This window comes from Arvicanthis niloticus, chromosome 16 (assembly GCF_011762505.2).
Source record: "Arvicanthis niloticus isolate mArvNil1 chromosome 16, mArvNil1.pat.X, whole genome shotgun sequence".
NCBI classification, from domain to species: domain Eukaryota; kingdom Metazoa; phylum Chordata; class Mammalia; order Rodentia; family Muridae; genus Arvicanthis; species Arvicanthis niloticus.
In genome coordinates this window covers 9,502,400-9,517,491 of record NC_047673.1, presented here as the reverse complement: position 1 = coordinate 9,517,491, position 15,092 = coordinate 9,502,400, and the positions used below count along the sequence as shown (strand labels likewise).

At 47.3% G+C, this 15,092-nt stretch overlaps 1 protein-coding gene across 3 annotated transcripts in view; it reads right to left on the bottom strand.

The window, feature by feature from the left end:
• The window catches only part of Dlgap2 (DLG associated protein 2), a 735,414-nt gene that overhangs the window by 13,563 nt on the left and 706,759 nt on the right, over window positions 1–15,092 (bottom strand). For 2 of the 3 annotated variants that reach the window (XM_034520297.2, XM_076913867.1), the window contains 4 exons: window positions 11,538–11,890; window positions 10,241–10,282; window positions 3,729–3,814; window positions 1,790–2,205 (listed from right to left, as the gene is read on the bottom strand). In XM_034520297.2, the coding sequence (XP_034376188.1) occupies window positions 1,790–2,205; window positions 3,729–3,814; window positions 10,241–10,282; window positions 11,538–11,890 (897 nt within the window). The remainder of the gene's footprint in view (window positions 1–1,789; window positions 2,206–3,728; window positions 3,815–10,240; window positions 10,283–11,537; window positions 11,891–15,092) is intronic. The other variant, XM_076913868.1, reaches the window with a different exon arrangement.

Below are 15,092 nucleotides of genomic sequence, written 5' to 3'. Positions count from 1 at the left end.
CTATCTCTGCATTTCTACAGCCGTCACAATGACGTTGTTTGTGTGTCTACTACTGGCCTAGGCATTCTCCATGGACCATAAATGGTTTCTCACAGCAGCGGTGAATCAAAAAGACATCCTAGGTTGGGGTCAGCAGGCCCATATTTTTCTGAAACAGCAGGAGCATGTGGATACAATGAGGATGTCTCTAGAAACAGAACACTCAGATATGAAACTGTAAACATGCAATGCAAAAGCCAGTGTGGGTGTGGGTGGAGGTGATGGGAACCCTACCATGGGAATGGTTGGGGGTGATATGGGGAACTCCAGTATGCAAGTGGGCAGAGGTGATGGGGAACCCCAGCTTGGGAGTAGGCGGGGTGGGGCTGATGGGGAACCCCAGGATTTTCCATGCTCTGCCAGCAAGATCCATCTTACCATGTTGAGCACTAAGGCACATATGAAACATGTGTAGCATAGACCCGGCAGACAGTGCATGGTCAATTAACACTGCCTTTAAAGGATGCATGTACAATCCATGGGGAAGCATGACATAGCATGGTTAGACTAAACATGGAAAACAAAGTAAGGTGGTATCTGCCATTTTACAAATGGAGCGACCACCGCGTCCTTATCTGCATACTCAGAAGCAGATCAGAACCTTTAGAATGTTCTAGAATGACATGTGCTCAAATGATGTAACTCTCCTGGCAGGTGACATGGATGACTACAGACACGTATGCCTCTTCTTTTGGTTGTCAGATTAATGGACTCCAAAGAATTGAAGAAAAAAAACCCCAAAAAACAAAAAAACAACCAATTCAGTAATTGGTGGAAGGAAAAGCCTGAAGTGCCAGAGGAAGACCTCGCCTGGAAGGAAGAGACCTCACAGGGTTCTGACAGCTTACACAGACATGCTTACATCTTCTGGGTTTCATTTCATCTTTCTATAAATAAGGCATTTCTATAGAAGCTGAGAAAAGCAAGGAGCTCTCTCTTCCTGATTCGGCTCAAGTTGACGGAATTCATTTTCCTTCATCAGTTTGCTTATTAATTACAGAAGTTGTGGGTTTGTGGACAAAACACTCTTCCTGAATCCTAATCACCCGTCCCTCCCTTTGTTCTCCTCCCTTCCCCCCACTTTCCTCCTCGTTCTCTTGCCCCATTTCTTCTCTCTCCTCCCTCTAGGCTCCTTCCTTCCTTCCTTCTCCTTCCCTATCCCATTCTTTCCTCCCCTTCTTTTCTCTCCTCGCTCTCTTTCTCACCCCCCCCCCCCCCCAGCCTCTTGGAAGCCCATTTCTAAATTATACCACTCGATTCTACTTCTTGGTGGTAGATTCTTCAAGTAAAAGGGAGAGTCTTTTATACTCTCTGTGGAAAAGCAGAGACTTGAGAGCCTGGCGGTTTGGACAGGTCAGCACTGAGCATGCTCAGCTGAGGGCATTGTGGGTAAAGTCCTGCTGCACCCTGCTGTGGGGGAATTCCCGCTCTCTTCCGTGTTCCTTGGGCATAATTAAGTTATCAGGGAACTGGTTAGTGGAGTAGGAGGTGAAGCATACCACACCAGCGGGGAAGAGATAGCGGAGTTCATCTCATATCCAACCCACAGAACGAAGCAAAGTAAACCTGAAAGACAACTGTGTCCTGCAGAGCACTGCTTCGTGCGATTGAGTGGGGGGCAGCAGAGAGCATTTCATTTCTATTTGCTCGAATGTGGAAGGGATGTCTCCCTACCGATAGTGTCACTGGTTCAATTGCCTCCCTGAGAAGGTACCAGTCTAACGCGCTATGGGGAATGTCAAATTCTTACTTTCTTCGGAGAGGTCATTCTCCTCTGCTTCTCTCTCCATCTCTTTGCACCAGCCTTCCATCCTCTTTGTCTCCGTGTGCAGCAATTTCAGAAACCACGAGCCATCTCTCCGGCATGGAGACATCCTCCCTGTCTCCACCGTGTCCAGGGATGGCTCTAGCCACGGATCCGGTGGTGGCAGAGTAGAAGTGTCCGCCTGTGTCCTGTAATCCTCCCTGTAACTGAAGAGGCCCTGCGTCCGCACAGTCCTCAGTGCCCCATACTGGGTCGGGGTGCTGGGCTCTGAATGTCGCTGGAAGGAGGATCCGAACTGCAGGCCCTTGTCCTCCATGCTGACATGCCCAGGGAAGCCCTCCAGCTCTAGGTCAGCCTGCACGGCAGCTGTGACACTGTTGGAACGCTTGAAACGGCCATGCCTGGAGGGATAGAGGAAAGATGCAGCCTTGTCCTGCAGATTCTCATGGGGACACCCCCAGACCCTCATGGGGACACTCCAGAGCCTCAGAACAAATACCCCCAGACCCTTCATGAGGACACTCCAGACCCTCATGGGGACACCCCTGAGCCTGAGCACTAAGATCCCAGACCCTTATGAGGACACCCCAAGCTTCAGCACGAATACCCCAGATTCTCATGGGGACACCTCCAGACCCTCATGTAGACACCCCTGAGCCTCAGTACTAACACCTCCTGACCCTCATGGGGACACCCCAGGATCTTCCATGGGACACTCCCAAGCTTCAGCACTAACACCCACTTACAAGTCCAACTCACTGTGCTTGAGTGTCACTGTGAGGAACACAGGGTGTGACAAATGAATGGACTTCAATGTCAATGAGTCAGATTCTAGGTGGCACCCATTCACCATTCAAGTATATTGAGTGGGTGAGAGTGGTGTTCAGTGGCTCCCTTTATTAGAGCAGTGGGTCTCAGCCTTCCTGATGCTGCGCCCCTCTACTGTAGTTCCTCATGGGGTGGTTACTCCCGATATTTTGTTGCCACTTCGTAACTGTGACTTTTCTACTGTTACACATTGTAATGTAAATAACTGATATTCAGGATATCTGATATATGATCCCCACGGGGGTCATGACCCATAGGTTGAGAACCACTGCTCTGGATACATGCATGCCAAGTTTATGAACTCTGGCCCGTGCATAAAGCAATGCCCTCTGTAGATCCTTAGGTTGTAATGTGCATTTCTTTGCAGTCTGGATCTTTCCTGTTGGATTGTCTGTCCCTTCAGGAAGTACTGGCCCCCCAGCACTGTGTCTAGGAGAGGGCACCTGCAGCTTTCAACGTAAAGCCTGGTACTTTTTGCTGCCGTGTAGTTGGCAAATATGTTCCTTAATGCCAGGAAAACAATTTTTCTGCCCTGGTTCAGAGCAATGCCACAGCCACAGATGCACACTGGTGTTCTATGCTTTTAGGTAAAACTTCTGAAGTTTACCTGAAGTATTCCAGGGCATAGCTTGTATCTGGGTGCCTTCTCTTCCCCTCACCCCTTCTCTCTCCCCCATCTCCCTTCCTCTCTTCTGTCTGTGTTTCTCTTACTTCTTCCTCATTATTTTCATTATAGGGTGAGAAACACGTTTGCCTTGCCCCTAGCCTACTCTCTTTTTGAGAAAGGATTCTGAATAAAGGACTTTGACTTCCCAGGGCTGTGAGCTATGATGCTATTTTAATAGGTGGTAAATTACTTTGAAAAGAATTATTCCCTTCCCTCTTACAAAAACAAGGCATGACCCATGTTCATTCGTATTTGAGCGACATCAACGAGGGGAGTATAAATGAATGGCCTGTCTCTGAAGGCAGAATGAATTACTGATGGCCAGTGCAAGGAGATTGGAATCTTGCAGCCTAGCGTTCTGCAAGCAGCTGGCTTGGGGGGGGGGGGGGGACACAGCCACTCTGAAGGGAGTGGGGTGAGGGGAGTTACCGTTTTTCGTCTTCTACTTGCACACCAACAGAGTGGTACTCCCGTAGGCCTCTGCTCTCTGTGTCAGAATCCGTGGCTGTTTCTACCTAATTCAATACAGAACATCTCACTTTAGACCCAAGGCATGGAATCTGGTCAGTGACTATTTTCTTCTTGTTCATTTGCTGTAATCGACTGTGTGTATGTGTTTAATTAATGCAGAAATGCACTTGATCCAGTAGAATCAGATAGAGAAGGGAGGGGGAGGGGAAGGGAGGGAGGGAGATGCACATTCATTTCTGTGTAATTATGTGACTACTGAGGTTTCATTGAATTTTACATAACTCCTTGAACTCAAGGCTGCACTTGAGTCTTTTAGACATATGCAGATAAAATTGCTTAGTCAAAAAAAAAAAAAACCCAAATAAATAAATAAATAAATAAATCCCCCAGGGCTTTGCTGGGCTGCATTGCTAACAGGACGTGGATGTGCTTATCACGTTCTGCAGTGAGGAAGGTGAGGACAGTGTGAGCCAAACACAGCTAACGACGACAGATAAGCAATTTAAGAGAAGAGTACTGATGGCTGCAGCCGCACACAGAACGACACAGGAAGGGACGAGAGCACCTTGGGGGCATGGGGGGGGGGGACGAGGAAGCCTCGTGGCTGCTGGGATGGCCAGGAGGCTGCTCAAGGTGACAACAGAGACAGGCATCCTGAAGAGACTCCTCACCATGGCCCTAGTTGCTAAGTTCTCCCAAACCCACCAGGCATTTTAATGATTGTCAGCTATGGGAAACTGTTACATAATAGATCCCCAGGTAGGAAATTCTGTGGGGCCAAGGCTGGTAAAGCTGTGGAGATTTTTCCAGGCACCAGACAGCATCCTCTTTAACTCAAAGCATCATCTGACAGAGCTACAGGACTGTTAAGCCCAAATTCAAATGCCATAATATAAAAACACATTTTCTTAAAAATTTAAGTCACTACCAGGAAGAACAAAGCGGTTAACCCCTTGCCAGTGTACCCTGTGTATTTGGGAGGAGAACCCACTGCCCCAGGCTGGACTGTGATCCATGGCTGTGCCTCCAGGCCTCATAGACCATAGGACGTCTAGTTGTGGATACGTGTGATTTGATTGATCAGGAGCCTGATATCAGTTCATTGTCTTAAGCTTTATTGTTGTTGTCCACACAAAGACCTCAGGGCATTCTAGAGAACAGAGGAAGGTGAGCTCCTTGCCAAAGGGCACTCAGCTTATTGTATGCAGTGCCAGGATTCCAGTCCAGGAGCCCTCCACCTCAGAGTTCTGATTGCCACCCCTCGTGGCCTTGGGAGTCTCAGAGCTCTTGAATTTGTAATCAAAGAGTGGGCAGGATCAGTGCTGCTGGTTCCGACAGCTGGGAGGAAGGAAGGGTCAAATGGAGGAAAAAATCTGGAAAGACAAACTGGCCTTCTTGCTAGGGGTCACCATTCTGCCTCCTGTTTGTAAAGTGGTCATGGTCCCATTAAATTGTATGTATTTTACTGGACATGTAGATTATTGACACTCCAAACAAAAGACCTGAACATATATGAATATGTTTAAAATGATAAAATAATATGTCAGGACTCAGAGAGCTACCAGCTATCATTTATTCATTCATCCATTTATTTATTTTGCTAGGGTTAGAACCCAGGGGCGGGCAGGCTGTCTGTCTGTCTATCTGTCTGTCTGTCTGTCATCTATCATCTATCTTTCTATCTGTCTGTCATCTATCTATCATCTATCTATCTATCTATCTATCTATCTATCTATCTATCTATCCATCCATCTATGTATCTATCATTATATAGTAGGCAAATACTCTACTATTGAACTCCATCCCAGCCCCACTTTGTGTTTTAGTTATATAGATTTCTATGTTATGAATGCAACCTAATTTACTTACTTAGTCTTCAATGCAGGGTTAATTTGGTTATTTCTAGCTTTCCACCATACCACATTGTTCATGATGCTTCTTATATATCTACCTAGGCAAACTTTTGGGAGTATCTCATATGACCTGTGGTTGTTGAGTCATCTATCTATCTATCTATCTATCTATCTATCTATCTATCCATCCATCCATCCATCCATCCACCCACCCACCCACCTACCTACCTACCTACCTACCTATCTACCTACCCACCTAATTTTGAGTCATGGTCTTACTGTGTCACCCAACCTGGTCTCAACCTTAGGATTCTTTTGTCTCAGTCTCCCTAGTTCTGGGTTACACATGCATCTCCATGTCTAGATTTATACTGTCAAATTTGAGAGATGTGTAAAGTGAGTGACATAAATTCACATGTATCCTCTCAGAGAGATTTTGAAATGGAAATAGCATACACTTCTGTCATAAAAATATCGAAAATACTTGTCTAATTTACTTCACTCCCCAGAATGCAGCTGAAAGAGATGGTGATACACTCTGACCCATGTGAGGTCTGCATTATAGTATTATTTGTAAGGGGAAATATGGGAAAGGGCTCTTAAGTAAATCGCTATTCAGTCATAATGACGGATGCCATGTAGTTATTTAAGTGATGGCTGTAAAGTTAAAAACATCAAAAATGCTTTTGATGGAATTAGACTAAAGTGCATGGATTGGCAGGCCATTATTAACTATAGTGTTAGGAGACATACATATACTCTCGTGTGTACATACACACACGTACACACACACACACGATACACACACACACACACACACACCTTACATAGTGACTAAAGAATGAGATTCCCCTCAACCCGCCATTTTTTTCTTTCTAATGTGAGTCAGTTTTAGGATGACTGAGAGAGGCGGAGCTTGGGGAGGAGCTTCTGCACACTTTTGGTTGTGCTTCAAACTAGTGGTATAACCACTAGAAAAATCTCTCTAGATCTCTTGACTCTTTGCTTACTTGTTTAAAAATATGGAAATAGCCAACACCTTCCAGGACAAAGAACACTCAGGGAGATTTGCCAGCAGCAAATTCCATGTCTCCTCAGTGCCATCAAAGACCCTCAGGAGAGTTACATTCACGTTAAGTTAAAGAGATGCACACTGCAAGAGTTTGGCCAATTTAATAGAGACTGTCACTGGAAACTGTTCTAAAAGACTACGAAGCTATCTGTGGTGGAAGGCAAAGGCTGAAGGGCTTGCCAGCATGTGTCCAAAAAGAACTCAAGATTTGCCAACACCCGGAGCCCCAAGAAGAAAAATGCAGGGTAGAGGAGAGTTACTGTGATCAACATGGCACCTTCTGAAGAAACATGCTCCAGTGTGAATAAAGTTAAATCAGTGTGCTGAATATTCATCTATGAGAACCATATAGGACAGAGAGCTAATCAAGAGAAGGGTGAGTCAGTGAAGTTCTTCTGGGTAACTCTGGAGGCAGAATCCTTATGGGGGGGGGTAGGTGTTCCCCAGCTGACAGTGAAGAAAGACACATAAACAAATAACTAAGGTGACTGATAGGAGTCTTTACACTTCCAGGCATGCGACTCTCAGTTCTTGCTGGGCTATATACAGAAGGAAAATGTGAGAGAGAGCCATGAGGGTAGGGTGGGGAAGGCATCTGTGGATACGATCTACTTGAGAAGTCTAAGGAATTTGGTGGAGACGATCTACATGTGCCTCTGAGTAGTGCATGTGTACACACACCATGTGGATGTGTTCAGGCCCAAGAGTGGTAGCAACAGGAGAAAAGCTTAAGCTTTCTCCTGTGCCCAGTTCTTCTCTCTCACCAGACCAGGCTTGGCACCACACTGCAACAAAGCTGTCTTAGTCTGAGCCTGAACTGTTGGCTCCTGAGGTGAAAGCCCTGGAGCACGGAGGTCGCTCAGTGGTACACCTGAGTTCCCACCTGGAGTTGTTACTCTCCAAACAAGCTCCTTGGGCTCCATCTTGTAAGCCTTCCTCAGAGCAAGGCAGATGTGTAGCTTCAAAGATAAACTCATTGTTTCCTTTAGGAGCCCATTCTAAGTCCAGGAGCTGAGTAGGATGTCTTAGTGAGGCGCTTGGGAGTTCTGACTAACATCATTTGAAACTCTGTATGTGTGTGTGTGTGTGTGTGTGTGTGTGTGTGTGTGATGTGCAGAATGCAGTATAGGGTACACAGCAGGACCCTTCACAGGAACAGTCACAAAGGCTTCCAGAGGTGCTCCTCATTGTGCCAGCTTGGGAGGCACCTTGTGGTGATTGTTCACATAGCACTGGTATGCTCAGGTTGTGGAACTGAAGACTTCCTGTCTTCTACGGAGGCAGTTTCACAAGCACGCACGCTCACACACAATGAAGACCTCTGTACAACAGACACTCCAAAAAAAATCAATAAAACAAAAACAAAGTCAAAACAAAACAAACAAAAAGGTTTACACGGGCCTGGCATGGTGAAGAGGGAGGGAGCCAGGTGACAGACAGCTCTAGGTCTGAGGACCTGTGTAGGCAACTTCAGAGGATTTAGCCTGTTCTTCTCATCCCAGGACTGGGATGTCAGCTCAAAGATCTGGGTTAAAGTCCTGAGAGCTCAAGGGCTGGCCACGTGGCTCTAAGGCTGAATCCATCATGCAGGGTCCAACCATCCAGGAAGCATATGGAGCTCTAAGCTGGGTGGAAAGGAAAGGGAGGGTGGGGTGACAGTGTGACCACATAAAGAGCATCACAGGTACCATACTGCGTAGAGCCCAGCAGGCTCCACTTAGATCCTGGGGCCTGGTCTTTAAAAGTAATCCTTTGCTTTAAGTTAGATGCATGGTGGCCCTTTCTATGCATATGTGCGTGTGAGTGCCGTGCATGCCTGTGGAGCCCAGAGGTGTTGGATCTCTCTGAGCTGCTACAAGCTGTTTTGAGTTAGCTGAGATGTTCTTGTCTTCTACAAGAATAGCATGTGCTCATAATCACCAAGCCATCTCTCCAGGTCCCTGGCCCCTAGTCTTGACTGTATAGGATCACACGATACTTGCAGACTAGGAACAGTTACTCCAGGGACCAATGGGTCATAATGTTGAGCAGAGAAGGCAACATTTACCAACTGTGTGCTGTCTACATTCACATGGCTCTTTTCAAGGTGCCCCAGACAAGGGGGTTTCTGGGTAATTGAACAGGGGTCTGGGCCAGGCAGGAAGTAGTGTCCTTAGTGCTTGGCACCATGTTGTGGACCCTTCTCTATACGCTGAGGACAGAGTAAGGCTGGCTTCTGTTTCTGGGTCAGGCAGGATGGATAATCCCAGTAACATTTATGAGGAATGCTAAGGCAGACTCCCCTGGTACATAATGGCTTCCCAATATAGTTTCAATTCTCTGAGCAGCACAGCCCTGCCAGGCACTCCTAGCCAGGCAGTCTGAGGCGCGTATCCTCCCTGGTCACCTGTTTCCCCCCCTTTGGTTGGGAATAATGACACATGGCCCACAGGGTCACTAATGAGGGTTAAGTAAAGATAAGTCAGAGAGCTAGGAACAGGGATATGACACAAGCCTATTTTCTTGTTCATGTCTGCCGTGTGTCCCTCAGGTACAGGCGCTGTCGCTAGCATCCGATGTCTATGAATACTCTTCCGCTTGGTTAAAGGGCCACTCCCGAACCTTCGTTTTTACCGGTGGACTGGAGGTCTGGCCACACCTCCTTCTTATCCTAACACTTATGTTTCTTCTACTACATTTTCGTTTTAGCTTTCCAATTGGTTGTATTTACACAGCGGTGGCTCTCTGGGCTCATGCCATGGTGTTTTTTTTTTCTCCTTTCCCCACTGAAAAAGGAAGTTGAGTGAGTTTGCCAACCAGAATCATGATGTTCACACATCTTTCCACTGAGCACACTCGCCCAACACAGCCGTCCACTCCATACTCAACATGAACTGAGAGCTCACTATGTGCCAGGCACTGTGCTAGGTGCTGGGGTACCAAGAGGCAGGAGGCACAGACCCAGCCTATGCGCAACAGAGTGAGGGAGGACAGCACTTGCAAACACGAGTTGGCCTGAGGTGTGTGGGGTCCAGATGTGAGGAGGAGAGAGTGTGTTGTGAGTTCAGGCGTAGGCCCAATTATGAGGAGGCAGCATGAAGTGCTGTCTCCCTCTGGAGCATGAAAATCCAACTTTATGAGTTCTTGAAATTGAATCGGGTTCTTTCAGCTGCACAGAGGCTGAGTCTCTGTGGTCAGTCCTATCATGGGCCACTGATGGACAACTCTGGCTATGAATACTGGAGGAGGGAGACCTGGTAGTGAATGGGTGCTCATGTATTTAGAGAACTCTGGGTCTTAACTACAGACAGAGGAATGGCTGGGCCCCATGCTTCCCCAGTTGCCAGGACTCTTTTGGCTTGCAAGTGGTGTCTTCATTTGGAGTGGGGGCCGAGTTACTTCCTAGGGGTGGTCAAGGGTTCTGTGTAACAGTGTGATGCACCCAACAGAGTGCCTGGCACATAGAGCCGGGACAGAGAGGTGACAAGAACAGTCATGTGAAGAGTCCAAAGAAGAGAGAGATAAAACTTCATGCGAGCTTGGATTTGGAGATGGTTGGTACTTACATCTGACCTTGGGTAGGGTTGATGATCAGGGAATTCAGAATCCTAAAAAAACCAATGAAGCCACAGTGTGGAGACCTGGCTCAAGGACCCAGGCCAGTGGGCCTACACCCCCCTGGTTCCTGCCTGTCCCCCCAAGTCCTGTATGGGGCCATCCCTTCTGGCTCTGTGAACTTCCTCCTTGCAGGATGTATGTGTGGAGAATTAATCATTACGATTTAAAAACCTGCCACACAGGCTGAGCTGAGGCGCAAGAGCGAGAAGCTAACCTGTGGTGGCAGAGCTCAGTTGGTGCCACTGTGTCCGCTCGGGCTTGGAGGGGACACCTGACAGACACCATTTGTGAGACAGGGCCCCTATTTTTGTATTATGTGTGCGTCACTACACCAAAGTCAAGTTCTCTGAGTCAACTGAGGAGTGGGAGGGCCAGCCAGGCTTGAAGCGGGGAGGCCAATGAGAAAGTGGGGCACCCTTGCACAGCCTGACACCAAAGGATACGGCTCCTGGGTGTAGAGGCTTCTGGGACAGAAGGCTGTGAGAGGAAGGGCCCAGCGGCACACTGCCTCAGTTGGTCACATGAGTAACCCACAGCACAGCACTTGGGTCTGCCTGCCTCTTTATTCTCAATACTCTTTGAGGGCTGAAGTATTTTCAACAAGTCCCTCACCTCCTTTATAGGCATCTAAATAACCTATCCAAATCAGCTGCCTAGCTGTCAGCCCTGAGGACCACACCTCTATGGGTCCCTAGGTAGTGTGTGCGTGAGTGCGTGTGTGTATGTGTGTAAGTACATGAGTGTCATCTCCCTGCGCTCTGTACTGGGATCTCTCATGCTGTGGCAGGCACATGTGGCCTTTGAACATTTACTGTCCTGCTTCTGTTAAAGGGACAAACACTTGGGCCTGTGACTTGGTTTTTGACTCAGCCTGTACAGACGCCAGGGAGGATGGTCAGGGGAGAGTACCTGGACCCCGATGGAGGAGGGAGGGTGGTCAGGAGAGGGTACCTGGACCCCGATGGAGGAGAGATGGTAGTCAGGGGAGGGTACTTGGACCCTGATGGAGAAGGAAGGGTGGTCAGGGGAGGGTACCTGGACCCTGATGGAGGAAGGAGGGTGGTCAGGGGAGGGTACCTGGACCCTGATGGAGGAAGGAGGGTGGTCAGGGGAGGGTACCTGGACCCTGATGGAGAAGGAAGGGTGGTCAGGGGAGGGTACCTGGACCCTGATGGAGGAAGGAGGGTGGTCAGGGGAGGGTACCTGGACCCTGATGGAGAAGGAAGGGTGGTCAGGGGAGGGTACCTGGACCCCAATGGAGGAGCAGCGGCTCTTGAGGAGCTCTTCAGCCTTGGATGCCAGGACGGCCTTGTCGATGCTTCTTGTGGAGCTACTCTGGGTGTCCGCTGCGTGGCGCTGGGCTGCAGCTGTTTCCAGAGCCAGATTCATGGCCTTGTTGCTGTCTAGACTGTCCATGGAGTTATAGAGACCACCACGGCTATCTTGGGGCCACGGGGACATCCTCTGGGCACGGCTGTCCTGGTAGGCATCCTGTGTCGACTCTGTGCTGCTCTGGGCTGTCACAGAGATCAGAGGCTTGGAGGTGGTCCGCGGAGGCACCGGGGGAGGTGTCTTCTTGTAATTTGTGTAGGAGACAGCTGCAAGAGAAGAAGGCTAGTCAAGGGAAATCTTCTATCGAGCTAGTCTACAGCTCTGATACACAGCTCAGTTAGTCTGTCTCTGGGCATCTGGCCTTAGAAAGTCAGGCCAATGGACAAGATCCTGTTATAATTAAAGATATCTGTGATCTATCTATCTATCTATCTATCTATCTATCTATCTATCTATCTCAATAGGAAAATCATAAAAGCACCTAAGAATCTAGCATACAAGTAAAAAAAAAATCTTGTGTGTGTGTGTGTGTGTGTGCATGTGAGTGTATGTGTAAATGTATGTGTGTGTGTATGTGTGTGCTTGCTTGTGTGTGTAGGACAGAACACTTCTATACCACTGACTTCATGGAGGTCACGGAGTTGTGCTAACACTCCTTTTACCACACCAGGTGAGGGAAGCAGGCAGGGTCCCAAATCAGAGACAAAAATGAAGTGCACGCGTAGGGAATCGCCAGCACAAGAAACCAGGGGGCACTTGGAAAAGGTCATCACATTTATTGCAGAGTGACAGTATTTGCCGTTTTCTCTCTTCTGATTGTATTTTCTGTATTGCTTCATAATGAGTCGTTGTTACTTAACACTCACAGATGAAGTGAAGTGAGCTCACCACGCCAGCACATTAATGCTGATGACTGGGGATGCGGTTTAAAGAGAGTGGTGGGAAGAGTCAGGATAGAAGCTGGTAGACAGCAGGGTGTTACAAACCAGGCTGAGGTTTTTCCTCCAAGAGAAAACACCTTGCAGCCCCCCTTTTCTTTAATATATGACATAATACATATATTATATATATATATACACACACACATATATAATATATACATTATATACACACATACACTATATACACACATACTATATATATATATATATATATATATATATATATATTCTAGAAAAGACATTTTCTTTAGAGGTCTTTTGCTAACATGGATCTATCTCTTAAAGAGAGTTATTAAACAGAAGGTGTTCTAGGTACTGTTTTCAGATTCAGAGATGTACATGGTGAGCCTTGCCCTTCTGTGTCTCCAGCCTCCGTGATGTTCACATACTGGCATCCTCCACTGCTACCTTCTACAAATACCCTGGAACTCACTCATCATCCTCTACTCCCTCGGCCCCAAATTCCCAAACTTGGAAAGCACATTATTGACTACAGTACCATCTTTCGAATTGTGTGCCTTGCCTGGGCTGATTTCTGATCAGATTTAAGCTGGGTTAGAAGAAAGTAGCAATGTAAATGTATTGACCTGGGAGGGACTGGCACAACCAGCGACACACTTAGGAATGGAGCCAGGCCCAGCCTTTCATGCATACACAAGGATACAGAACACCCCTGTCAGTTACCACTATTTCTAATTTTGCCCTTATCACTCACTTGTGAACTTGAATGGCCTTTGGGTATAGCAGATCTATCTGAGATGCTGGCTACTGCCCTGATGGCCAGCTCACTTAGTATGGGTCAGAGAAGGTGCCAAAGCACTTGGTCAAGTTGCAGGCAAGCAGGGTCCTGTCCCCATGGAGCTTCCTGGGTGGCTCTCCCACCTTTCCCTGTTGGAAGCACAGATGTGTGCAGCTGTGGTGGTCCTGTTCTTCCTTTCCCTCTGGGGATCTTGGAAGTATCTGGTGATGTTTTTCAGGGTAGAGGTGTGGTGCTCTGGCATACCCCAGATGGACTCTGGTGCTGTTGAAACCCCTGGATATTTAGATACATTCACTCCCACTAAGGACTTCATCCCAAATGTCAATAGTGATGAGGCTGAGGACCTTGGAGGGGCTAATCACTTTGTTTTTCTAAATGACTCTCATGCTCTGAGGTCTTGTGTGGGGACACATGTGTCCAGGTCCCAGGAGATCACACCACCTCCTGGTTCTCAGCTTTGTCAACATTGGTCAGCACGGGTCTTGCCAAGTGTGAGAAAACTGGACTAGTGCATGTTCATGCATCCTTGTGGCCATGGTCCACTTAAGAGTCTTCTTTTTTTATTATGCTCTCACTGGTTTGTAGTGTATTTATCCAGGACACAAACCATACATGTGCACGCTCACAGGGGAAAAGACAGGGCCACCTGGGAAGAGCATCTGTAGCAGGGCTTCTCAACCTTCCCAATGCTGCTACCCTTTAACTCAGTTCCTCACACTGTGGTGACTCCCAACCAAAAAATTATTTCATTGCTACTTTACAACTATAATTTTGCCATTGTTATGAATCATAATGTAAGTATTTCTGGAGGTAGGGTCATGACCCACAGGGTGGGAACTACTAACTTAAGAATGTTTACAGCACAATACCGAAAACTAGGAGGCCATTCTTCTGTCACCTCTTTGATGCGGTGTGTTTGTGTGTGTGGAAGGGAGAGTGTATCCCTTCTGGGTGTATTTCTGACTTGCTTGACTGGGAGAAAGCCAGCAGAGCCATGAGGAAAACATGGAGCATGGACCATGTTCTTGGTGGTATACTCAGTCCATTAGTCTATGCAAGCTTTATGTCTTTGAGTGGGAATACTGATTTTTAGGGAAATCTCAAGTCCCTGCAGTGAGGCTGAGAATGAAGAATGTAGACTCAAAAAACACCAGAAATTTGCATGCGGGTCTGAGGAGATTTATCAGGGAATAAAACGCCTGCCATTCGAGAGTGAAGTCCTGGATTAAATTTCCCAGAACTTATATAAACAAAGATCCAAGAGTGGGACAGCAAGCTTCTAATCCTAGAACCTGGGAGGTGGGGTCTCATCAAATCAGTGAGCTTTGGATTCGTTTAGAGATCCTGTCTCTTAAAAATAAGGTGGGTTGAAGAAGGCACTTGACTTCTATCACACACACACACACACACACACAGAGTGTATATCTCAACACATTTAAAATGACTGGTCTATCCTACAGCAGTTACATTTATCTTCATAGCACGCTGGAGAACATTAAAACCTCCTATTAGGTGGACTCTGGAAAAAGTTGAATTTGTTGGCAGTTGGCCTTTCTAGGAAATTCGAAGAAACACTGCAGTTTTACTTCATTCCTGCCCAAGAAAGAATCCTATGCCCCAGTTCACAATTCAGAGCTCATTGTGTTTCAGTGAAAAACCAACATCTGAAAATATAACAACCAAAACTTTGTTCTTTCATGGCTCTTTAGCAACTCAGCAGCGTAATTACGAGGAGGGTTAGGACCTCAGAGAGCCCGAGAAACCAAG